At 49.1% G+C, this 10,463-nt stretch overlaps 5 protein-coding genes across 5 annotated transcripts; 4 read left to right on the top strand and 1 right to left on the bottom strand.

Moving 5' to 3' along the window:
* Positions 1–96: 96 nt before the first annotated feature.
* On the top strand, positions 97–769 carry BU24DRAFT_194854 (uncharacterized protein). The gene has a single exon (XM_033521744.1). It carries the CDS (start codon positions 235–237, stop codon positions 631–633), a length of 399 nt encoding a protein of 132 aa, XP_033384489.1. The 5' UTR covers positions 97–234; the 3' UTR covers positions 634–769.
* Positions 770–808: 39 nt separating this feature from the next.
* Positions 809–3,081, top strand: BU24DRAFT_450740 (uncharacterized protein). The gene is made up of 2 exons (XM_033531048.1): positions 809–2,698; positions 2,758–3,081. The coding sequence occupies exons 1-2, from the start codon at positions 906–908 to the stop codon at positions 2,855–2,857; spliced, it is 1,893 nt and encodes a 630-aa protein (XP_033384490.1). The 5' UTR covers positions 809–905; the 3' UTR covers positions 2,858–3,081.
* Positions 2,918–5,588, bottom strand: BU24DRAFT_194872 (uncharacterized protein). Its single transcript, XM_033521745.1, has 6 exons — positions 5,457–5,588; positions 5,283–5,407; positions 5,077–5,231; positions 3,744–5,022; positions 3,405–3,687; positions 2,918–3,333 (listed from the first exon to the last, which is right to left on the bottom strand). The coding sequence occupies exons 1-6, from the start codon at positions 5,538–5,540 to the stop codon at positions 3,133–3,135; spliced, it is 2,127 nt and encodes a 708-aa protein (XP_033384491.1). The 5' UTR covers positions 5,541–5,588; the 3' UTR covers positions 2,918–3,132.
* A 473-nt stretch (positions 5,589–6,061) lies between these two features.
* Positions 6,062–7,019, top strand: BU24DRAFT_480814 (NAD(P)-binding protein; the record flags this gene model as incomplete). Its single annotated transcript, XM_033533141.1, has 2 exons — positions 6,062–6,094; positions 6,153–7,019. The coding sequence occupies 2 exons, from the start codon at positions 6,062–6,064 to the stop codon at positions 7,017–7,019; spliced, it is 900 nt and encodes a 299-aa protein (XP_033384492.1).
* Positions 7,020–8,398: 1,379 nt separating this feature from the next.
* Positions 8,399–10,384, top strand: BU24DRAFT_194900 (uncharacterized protein). The gene is made up of 5 exons (XM_033521746.1): positions 8,399–8,745; positions 8,796–8,801; positions 8,861–9,018; positions 9,166–9,242; positions 9,295–10,384. The coding sequence occupies exons 1-5, from the start codon at positions 8,565–8,567 to the stop codon at positions 9,884–9,886; spliced, it is 1,014 nt and encodes a 337-aa protein (XP_033384493.1). The 5' UTR covers positions 8,399–8,564; the 3' UTR covers positions 9,887–10,384.
* Positions 10,385–10,463: the final 79 nt, after the last annotated feature.

Raw genomic sequence — 10,463 nt, forward strand, 5'->3', positions numbered from 1 at the left:
TGTCCGTTTGTAGTTACAAGTATGACAACTTTGACAACTTTGACTGGCGTGAGCCGGTGGAAGGATGTCCGGGACAGCTTCCTACGGCCCGTTTTTCGGTTAAGTCTCCCTTTCGTCCCCCTGGTATCATTGGGGTTGCGCCGTTGCGGCTTGATACAAACAGGAATGTGTGGTACAGTAAGCACATTATCATTGCTCGCGTCCTGAGTCTTCCATTCTGGAGAAGACCGATTCATGCAGGTAACTGTTAGTCCGACGAATATCTACGTACTATCTACCTGCTTGCTTACTTGCCTTGTGGCCCATTTGCCTACAGTGGAACAAGTCAGCAGTATGTACATAGGAGCAACGGCCTCGGAGGGATACGCGAGGGATCTTTATAACATGAAATGTTCAAGATCTTTTGCATTATTGTTCGATCACTTGACAGGAACATACGGCATCTTTGCATCTTGGTTTTTTTTAACAAGAGTGACGGCTATGGAATCCTCGTTCTTCTGCACGATAGATGATCTGGTCGGAATGAGACGAGGACGTACCCGATTATTTACCATAGGCACGCATTTGGCCATGAGCAGACAAATTTCCGTCTTTTGCCATCATCTGCCTCAATTCCATAACTACGGAGCATAATTCCACTCAGCAATGTTCCTTTATTCTATGTAAACCCATCTCGACATTTCCGAAATGCTCGCATGTGCAAAGTTAGGGGCGAGTCATCGAGTTGGCCAATGATAGAGCCGCTGTTTGTCTAAAGCCATGTTTTTCCGCTTTAGCCTCGGGTTGCCCCCAAAAATTCATTGGCGCAGCGTCATCGAATTGCTTCCTACCGAGCTTGTGAAGATAACCCAAATGCTCGCCTTCGCCCGCGACTTTGCTCTCGCCCTCGAGCCCGTTCCCACATAATGGCTTCCAGATCAATTCCAACGTCGCTGTTGCGACGAGTGGTCTCGACCCCACAATCCCACCGAATCGCTTCATCTCGAATCCTCGCCCGCGTTCCAAAGTCTTGTCGCAATCCGTTGCAAGCCTACCATCCTGCCTTACGAATTGCCGGACAAAGGAGGACGATATCGTCGACGGCACGACGGCGCCTGGCGGATGTGGACGATGCATTCGACCCTCGACAACAGGAACGCGAGAGTGACGAGGTTGATGTGTGCATTGTTGGTGGGGGCCCCTCCGGTCTCGCTGCCGCGATCAAGCTCAAACAATTAGCCAATGAGGCTGGCAACGAAGACTTTCGTGTCTTGTTGCTCGAAAAGGCGGGAGAATTGGGCGACCACATCGTATCTGGAAATGTTATGGAGCCCGGTGCCCTCAATGAGCTTCTTCCGGACTGGAACTCGGAGGACAATCCCGACCGATTCGAGCACACGACCCCAGCCAAGGTCGACAAGATGAAATTCCTTACCAAGAACAGCTCCATCCCTCTTCCAAAGCCACCGCAGATGAACAACCATGGCAACTACATCCTGAGTCTGAATCAGCTGGTAAAGTGGCTTGGGGAGCGCGCGGAGGAAATCGGAGTGGAAATATACCCCGGGTTCGCAGCTTCAGAGATTCTTTACAACCACGAAGGTGTTGTCCGGGGCGTAGCTACCAATGACTTGGGAGTTGCTAGAGATGGCACGCCCAAAGATTCCTTCGAGAGAGGGATGGAGTTTCACGCCAAGGTGACATTACTTGCCGAGGGTTGCCATGGTAGCTTGTCAAAGCAGGTCATCAAGAAGTACGATTTGAGGCGAGACAGTTCACATCAAACCTACGGATTGGGCATCAAGGAGATATGGGAGATTCAACCGGAGAAGTTCGAACCAGGCCTCATTGTACATTCGATGGGCTACCCACTGCCATCGGATACTTATGGTGGTGGCTGGATGTATCACTTTGGTGACAACATGGTCAGTATTGGTCTCGTCGTTGGTCTGGATTACCCAAACCCCTGGCTCGCTCCTTATGGCGAATTCCAGAAGATGAAGCACCACCCATTATATAAGAACTACCTAGAGGGCGGCAAATGCATCTCCTACGGCGCTCGAACCCTGATCGAGGGAGGATTCCAATCGATACCGAAGGTCGCATTCCCCGGTGGTGCCCTCATAGGTGACACGGCCGGATTCATCAACCTGCCCAAGATCAAGGGCACTCACACTGCCATGAGGTCAGGTATGCTTGCCGCCGAAGCAACCTGGGATGCTCTCCAGGCCAATACCGATGGCGGTACTGTCTTCCTCTACGATTACGAGGACAAGCTGAGGAATTCCTCGATCTGGTCCGAGCTCAAGCAAGTCCGCAACATGCGACCATCATTCCACACCAAATTGGGACTGTACGGTGGTGTTCTTTATTCAGGACTTGAGGCCTATCTTTTCCGAGGCAAAGCACCCTGGACGTTAAAGCACGGAAAACCCGACCATGCAGCCACGAAGCCAGCAGACCAATGCAAGAAGATCGAGTACCCCAAGCCTGATGGAAAGATCAGCTTCGACATCCTCACGAGCGTCAGCCGAAGCGGGACGAATCACGAAGAGGACCAACCCGTTCATCTTCAGGTCAAGGACTGGGACAAGCATGCGGAGATGGAGTGGCCAAAGTACAAGGGAGTTGAGAACCGATTCTGCCCTGCAGGCGTCTACGAGTACGTCGAGGACGAGACTAAAGAACTGGGAGTCCGCTTCCAGATCAATGCGCAGAAGTAAGTGTTGAATGTTTGTGCACTTTGATAAGGTTTGCTCTGTCTAACATTTTCCCTAGTTGCGTTCACTGCAAGACATGTGATATCAAAGTTCCCGACCAGGATATCAACTGGGCGACACCACAGGGCGGCGAGGGACCCAAGTATGTGCTAACATGATGAATCGATAGTATGGTGGGATATTTGTCCATATAAAACCTTGTGCAATTTTTGGAGTTTATCGGTGATACCAGTTCGAAAACGACAGGGAATGTACATTAGCCGAGGTTGCGAAATAAGTCGTTAACAACGATGGTTAAAGCAAAAGCGACAAGCACCGCGACATCATTATACAGCTTATTGTATTAACTACAAGTAACTGTGACGTGAGATCTTTAAGAATGATATTAAACAAGCTGGAAGGACCCGTGTTATCCTAATGTTATAGTACGGCATCAGGCTGCAAACGTGAAGTTATGAGTACTTGACTTGAGCACCTCGGGTACAAAAGCCCCATACTCGCCATCCACTGACTCCACATCAACCACGCCCGAGAAAATGAGCACGATTTCCCGACGCAATTTAGGAACATTGCTTAACAAACCTTGCGCAAGATGCATGAAATCTACCACCTTTCCTAATCTATCGCGGAGTAACTAGATATCTCACGTCAGTCTGTGCATAGAGGTGATTGTAATGACGGGAGAAGAGACTAATTGATACTCACCTCTATCTTTTGTTCCACCTCATCCTGAGTGAACATTTCTTCATACCCTGTAGGATGCTCATCGATCTCGCAATGTTCAATAGCGTATGTTGCCAGTTTGAGAAAGTCGATGCATCCATTCAGTGCCCTGAGCAAGTCATTACCATTTCTACACAGCTTTCCCAAAAACTCTATGAAGGATCTAATCGATGCAACGTCGTTCTTTGATTCGGGCGCTTCTGGATTAGATAGTATACATGACAGTAGCAACAAGGTAGCGGCAAGCGGGTAACATAGCAGTTCCCTTAAGAAGAAATGAGCATAGGTTCACAATGACTAGACAGAGGGAGGAATACGGACCAGATCTGCGCGAACGGCTGCAGAGACAGTAGTTGAAATAGGTTCATGGTTTCCAAGGCGGCATTGCGCGCCATAACCATGTCGAACGATAATCTTGTATTTGAGGTGTTTTGTCCAGGCGTGTTGCTGGTAATATCTTCCAGAGCTGGAAAACCGAATAGTGCGCCTCGGGATATATGTGTGTATACCTTGATCGCACAGCTGAAGTATTTCATATGTAATACCATGACCGAAACCGCAAAGTCATGCTCTTGTATAACGTTTGAATGCTGAAGATGGTCTGGGAGACTTTTCCTCCATCCTTGAAGGTCGTTGAGCACGGATCTGGCAGTCTCTAGCACTCCGCCGTTGGTTTGTCCCAGAGATCGGCTCGCTGATAATGCATTATCAAGGCGACATTGTATGATACTAATCTCCGCTAGTTTTCTGTAGTAGCCAGGCAGTCCGTCGCCAATGTCGACTTCTTGTGGTAGCGGGGGGAGCATCTTTTCGCTGTGTACGGGCGAGGGTACATCGTACTTATGTAGTATGTCCGCGTTGAGAAGGTAAGTTGTCCAAAATAATCGCCTGTAGCGTTCGACTTCGTTCTCACCAACGTCAGAGTCTAGACACATACTACGGAGATCCAAACAATATGCCAGATTAGTCGCAGCGGCAGTAAGCTGCAATGCGACGCGTACGTCAGCAGTTCCGTGCATGAACATAGCCATAGAGACTAGAGCCTCACAAGCAGGCAGTTCTGAGGTATGGATGACAAGTTCTGGGAAGACAGAAAATGCATTTTTGAAGTAGCCCCAGATCATTGGGGATAAACCCTTGAGTGAACCCAGAGCCGTTTTTAGTCTCATCGCATTAGCAAAGAGAGAATTTGTTAAAGCCCACTCAGGAACCGATGAGAACTCGTTTGATCCATCTGTAGTGAGGCCAGGCGGATTGCAAGGCAGATTTTGAAGTAAATCTCGTGGATATAATATGCTTTGTAATGGTAGAGAAGGCATCGCTTGTAGTATCAGGTCCAAGACCAGCAGTTTAACGGGAAGTTGAGCGAATATTTTCCACTGGAACGGGCCTCTGTCTAAATCTCTGCGGGACTTTTGGACGTTGTTGTGGACTTCTGTTGCAAAAGTTGAGAAGATCTGGATGCTGTTCGACGGACCACTCCCTGAGGACGGTAAATTTTGGTCGAGTGGAATCGCATTGCTGTCACCCTCCGAGGCACTCGCGGGCGCTGGACTAACTCGTTCAAGGTGACTATTCGTAGTTTGGATGAATGGATGAACTGCCAGGACGTCAAATACGATGACTATTATGCTTGAGTTATTCAGGCACTCACTTTGCGGACCCGATGGAGCAGCCTGATCAACTATGGAGTGGTGATCTAATTGTGTTGCCGCTTCATCCAGTGCAGGTATCTCTTCGGTGCTTTGCTCCTTCAAAGATGCTTCTATCCTCATCAATCGCTCCTCCAGCATAGTCATGTCATTTTTGCTGGGAGAAATCAGTAATTGTAGAGACCCGGTCCGTTTCAATAGACCTTACCGTTTTGCAACTCCTCGGCCTCTCCGCTCGACGTATTCACAGGGTTTGTTGAGTTTCAAACAATGTTGACAAGAAGGCTTCAGGCCGTCGCAACGCCTCTTTAGTTGCTGACATTGCTTGCAGGCCTACATACCGAGTTACTGGGTGTAGAGGAGGAGGAGATCTTGACTTTACATTTGTGACTCGGATGCGGGCCCTTCCACCGCGCTCCGCTGGTGGGCTTACAGAGACACGATTTCTCGTAGTATCAGAGTTCATCGGGGTAAATTTTTAATGCGGATTCTCTCGGTCCACATCACAACGGACGGAATGCAGTGTTCACTACTAAATCATAGGGGTCGAGGGTACGGCTATTATACATCCGTTGTCCGCTTGCGGCCATCTGACCAATCAGAAGTGACATAACCATAGCGGATGTGCGGATGTATAAACACCAGTTTATCAGAACTGTCTAGAGATATGTCAGCGGACAAATTCGACCACAAGCAGCTCGATAATATAAATCCGTGTTTATTGAAAATTATGGAGAGTAGAGGATCAATCTCCGAGGAATGGTGACTTTTTGGTGTGAATTTGACTCTTGAGCCTACCAATGTATTGCTTTCTTATGGGCACGCAATTCAAACCGTGCGGATCGTCAAGAGTGTCCACGGTATATAAATTGAACACCTCACCCACGTAAATTTAAAATAATATATCAAGAAGTTCACACACGATCATATCTTCATATTCCTATTCATTATTCATATACCTGCATTCTCAGCGGTATAGACATTCAAATGGCGAACTACAAGAACGTTGCAGTTGCCGGTGTAAGTTCTGCGCGCTGTCTTGATACAGCTTGGTCCAGTACACTAACTATAGATACAGAAAGGGCTCTTGGGCTCAGCGGTTGTTCTTGCTCTCTCTAATGCTGGCTTCAATGTAACCGTTCTTGGGCGCTCCGAGAGCAGTGAAAGTCTTCCTGACGGCGTCAAACGTGTCGTGGTCGACTACAACTCTGCCGATAGCCTTGAGGCCGCTTTCCGCGGTCAGGACGTTGTTGTATCAACTGTCAGTGGAGCGGGAATATTTGTGCAGAAATCTATGATCGATGCTGCGATCAAAGCCGGGGTCAAGCGTTTCATCCCAGCTGATTATTCGTCCTCGTCGACGGATCCGGCCGCTGAAACACTTCCCCATTACGTACCAATGGTTGACGTCCAAAACTACCTCAAATCCAAGTCAGAAGCCGGCTTGATCGAATACACGGTGTTTGTCGTCGGTGCATTCACCGAGTACCTCGTTCGATTCGGGTTTGTCATCGATTGGGCAAAGAAAACTGCAGAGGCCTGGAAAGGAGGCGACGTCATTCCTATCAGCACTACCAGCGTGGCTGGAGTTGGAAAGGCCATCAGTGGTGCACTGAAAAACGCGGACGCAACGAAGAATCGGAACATCTATGTGCATGAATTCGTTGTCACTCAGAAGTACCTCTTTGGCCTTGCTGAGAAGCATGGTGCCCCCAAAAGTCAGTGGACGTTGACAGATATCGACGACGTGGACACCGAATTTGAGAGACGAAAAGCGTTGGCGACTGCTGCGCCCGAATTTCCGAATATCATAGCTCTTCTGAGAGCACAGATGTTTGCTGGTAAGATCAAAGTGCACTTCGATCGTGTGGACAATGATCTGGTGGGTTTGAGGCAGCTCAGCGAGGCAGAGTTCGATGCAAACATTGCCAAAGATTTTGCTTAGGGGACGAATACTACCCGCATCTCCCCTCCTTGTTAAGGATGATAAGTTGTTGGAAGATTGTGCCGACTGGTGTGATCCTAGATACATCACGATCAATCAGCGAGTTACTTGTCTCAAGGATGGGATTCTTCATGAGATATGTTGTCTCGTCATTGTATCTAATATATTAGGATGAAAGAAGGCACGCATTCATTTATTCTAGTAAAACCAATCAATCAATCCTATTGTTTCCAAAATATTGCATTGAGAACAGTGTGAAGGGAGATAAATAACATTATTGCACACGTGACAACCCTGACCAATCGTAGCTCGGATGAACGAACGTCTTGCATTATTGTGCCCAGGTCTTCATTGGGAGGGTTGTGAATGCTTGCTGATTTGCTTTACATAAATTGTGATGTATTAGTACTTAGTAGTGTTCCTTAGAGTAGTAGTTCTACTCTCCAATCTCGTAGAGCGCATTTTTTAGGTTGGTATATCGTATTACCCGAGAAGAACCGTCATTCTCAGAGATACTTCTATCCTATAAGAGGAGCATTCGGATTGCGTACTTTGTAACTGATAAGCATTGCCGTCCCATGATGTCCGCCCCATGTATTGTTAGCCTGCCCCTTCACAAAGCGCAAAGTCGCATCCCTCATTTCACGGTCTGTGAGACGAATGATGTGTTTTGATGGACTATACGTACTCTGATGCAAGGCTGTAATGATCGGCAATGGACATGTAAAGGATATGGATTAGTATACTGTGGTAGTTATGTGCTATAGCGTCACATGTGAGGAGGTGATTTGAGGAAATTGTAAGGCTAACAATTTGTGCCTGTATGACCACACCTCGTACCGGTAGATCTGACACGGCAAATGCTAGGTCATCTTCCGTACTTTGTGCGGCATCACATTCACGAGTTGCGACCGGCTGAGCTCGGAGAGGGCTCTGGGCTTCTGTTGCTGCGCCCACTTGAAGTCCGCCCCTCGAGCCGACGCCCAGTTAGAAAGCGGCCACGTGACTGTCTTAAGTGAGGCAAGCGCCTCTTTGCAGATTTAACCTCGCCTCACCCCAACTCACGACACTCGCTCTACCCACCAACGCCAACCTCTACCAAGGGTGTCCCAGAACGCCCGTCCACTTTATCTCGCATCTCTATTCCATCGCATCCCTCCTTGCTACGGGGTCAGGTCATATAAAGCTTCACCCAGGAGACGTCTTGGGATAACACGCGCTCTCACCCAAGCAAGCCTTGCGCTCCATCCATTCCGCTTCCGGTACGGTCACCCCTCCTGTAGGATATCTAGCCTCCCAGTTGCGATTCTTCCCCAAGGCCCTTGAAAAGTTCCCTACATTACACATCAAGCGCTGCTTCACAGGCCCTTCCCAGCGAACCCGCGCTGCCCAGGCATCTATCGGCATCTGACAGGATGTCTTCTCCCCATCCGTTTGGCATTGACTTCCTTCCGTTCATCTGAGGCCCTATGATTATGCGACTCACGCTCACTTCCGTGTACCAGGCTAGGTCACTCACGTTCAGGACAATCCCCCGCCGTCACAATGACTGAGGTGTCATCTACCCGACTTTACCTTGGGAATCTTCCCCGCACTGCCACCAAGGCAGACGTAGAGGCCCATTTCCAGACACATGGAACCGGCGAGATCACCGAGATCAAGCTCATGAACGGCTTTGGCTTCATTGAGTACAAAGACGCCATGGACGCCCGCGACGTTGTTCCTGGTAAGAATGCATTATTCGCAATTTACTCAACATGGCTAACTTATCGGCAGCTTTCCGTACGTAACCCATCCTGGCACCTCCGTGATATATTACCATGCGCCTAACCAGAGAGAAGATGGCTCTGACTTCATGGGCGAACGGCTCATTGTCCAATTCGCACGCGGATCCCGCCGTAACGAGAACTTTACTCCCCACGAGCGGGCGGCCCCACGCCCTCGTCGTACTCCGTTTCGGATGAGAATCAGCAATCTTCCGGTAGAGACCAGCTGGCAGGTTAGAACCCCCGAATCTTGGATTTCCCCTGTATCGTCTTAGGGCCAATGTTCCCGCTCCCTGGATTGTGGCTTCTGTTTCGCGTCCCAATATCCCTTGTCACTGCGTTACTGGACTTTTGGACACGGCTTAATATCGCTTCTATAGGACTTGAAAGATTTTGCCCGCCAGTCTGGCCTTGATGTCGTTTATTCCGAAGTCGGCCGCGAACGTGACGGCACTGGGTAAGTGATCAACTGACAGATGTTTGCAATTTCTGTACTAATATGTGTGTAGATTCGTTGAATATGAAACTGCCGCGGATCTGAAGACAGCCGTCGAGAAACTAGACCGCTGCGAGTTCAAGGGACAAGAGGTGCAGTGCACTCAGGACGTCAGTGACCCACCTCCTCCTCCCCCATTCAAACCTAGGGCTCCCTACGGCGCTGGGCCCGACGATAGAGGACGTGATAGGTACCGATCCCGCTCTCCAGGTGGACGCCGTGGCTACCCACCAGCGCCTTATGCCGATTACTATGACCGCCGTGGCCCTCCACGTGATTATAGCCCTCGCCGTGACGATTACCGACGTCGGTCCCCACCCCGTGAATACTATGACAACCGTGAGAGATACGGCCGCTCTCCTCCACGCCGGCCTGTCGATGAATATGGCGCTCCTCGAGCTCGCTACCCTGAAGATCCCTATGACGCTCGTGGTCCACCCCCGCGCCGTTATGATGACCCATACGCCAATGGACATGGCGGTGGTAGGCCTTATGAGGGGCGACCACCCTCTCCCGGAAGGCGCCCACGAAGCCCCGGGGGCCGACCAGGGTTTGAGGAGGGAGGATACCCGCCTCGTGCCCGTTATTGGTACTGTCCCCTCTAGCTTTCATATGACCAGAAGCTAATTGCAGCAGATTGTCCCAGCAACCTAACGCTCATTACAATTAATCAGCGGAATGAACCTTCGGTATCAATTGACCTTCATAGTCTAGCGTATTAGGGTTCTTTGGGACGAATACCCTTCTTTATCAAATTTGCCTGCTGCTCGAACGTTGTACTGACGCTCTACATCTTGCAACTTTGGGTTTTTCTACTTGATCTCTGGGGGGTAATGATTTTAGTTGTAATCATGAGTCATGGGCCTGTCAACTTTTCGTTGCGGTCCAACGTACCCCTAGGCGAAGTTTTTCCTTCTCAGTAACAGGGTAACGCGTCTATTTGGGACACACAAAATGGGTGGGCTTGTTAACACTTTCTTTCCTATCCTATGTAGTAGTCTTTTGTACAACATAGTCGCCTGCCATAGCAATTAGTACTGAATTCTTGCAAAGAGAAATTCTGTGTCTGAGACTTCATATGAATCTGTTATCTTTTGGTCACGAAACATACTTTTAATTGGCGCCGAAATCTTTTAGAAAGTATTATCTTACGCCAATGACACGTCGTTTCAAAGTTAATTG

This window comes from Aaosphaeria arxii (genome assembly GCF_010015735.1).
Source record: "Aaosphaeria arxii CBS 175.79 unplaced genomic scaffold BU24scaffold_4, whole genome shotgun sequence".
NCBI lineage: Eukaryota > Fungi > Ascomycota > Dothideomycetes > Pleosporales > Aaosphaeria > Aaosphaeria arxii.

Bases quoted from the DNA above. Each gene is read 5' to 3' on its own strand.
- BU24DRAFT_450740 (XM_033531048.1), top strand. From the start codon at position 906: ATGGCTTCCAGATCAATTCCAACGTCGCTGTTGCGACGAGTGGTCTCG. The intron at 2,699-2,757 runs GTAAGTGTTGAA...CATTTTCCCTAG, and splicing joins TTCCAGATCAATGCGCAGAA to TTGCGTTCACTGCAAGACAT.
- BU24DRAFT_194854 (XM_033521744.1), top strand. From the start codon at position 235: ATGCAGGTAACTGTTAGTCCGACGAATATCTACGTACTATCTACCTGC.
- BU24DRAFT_194872 (XM_033521745.1), bottom strand. From the start codon at position 5,540: ATGAACTCTGATACTACGAGAAATCGTGTCTCTGTAAGCCCACCAGCG. The intron at 5,023-5,076 runs GTGAGTGCCTGA...ACGTCCTGGCAG, and splicing joins TGCTCCATCGGGTCCGCAAA to TTCATCCATTCATCCAAACT. The intron at 3,334-3,404 runs GTGAGTATCAAT...TGAGATATCTAG, and splicing joins AGGTGGAACAAAAGATAGAG to TTACTCCGCGATAGATTAGG.
- BU24DRAFT_194900 (XM_033521746.1), top strand. From the start codon at position 8,565: ATGACTGAGGTGTCATCTACCCGACTTTACCTTGGGAATCTTCCCCGC. The intron at 9,019-9,165 runs GTTAGAACCCCC...TCGCTTCTATAG, and splicing joins CGGTAGAGACCAGCTGGCAG to GACTTGAAAGATTTTGCCCG. The intron at 9,243-9,294 runs GTAAGTGATCAA...ATATGTGTGTAG, and splicing joins CGCGAACGTGACGGCACTGG to ATTCGTTGAATATGAAACTG.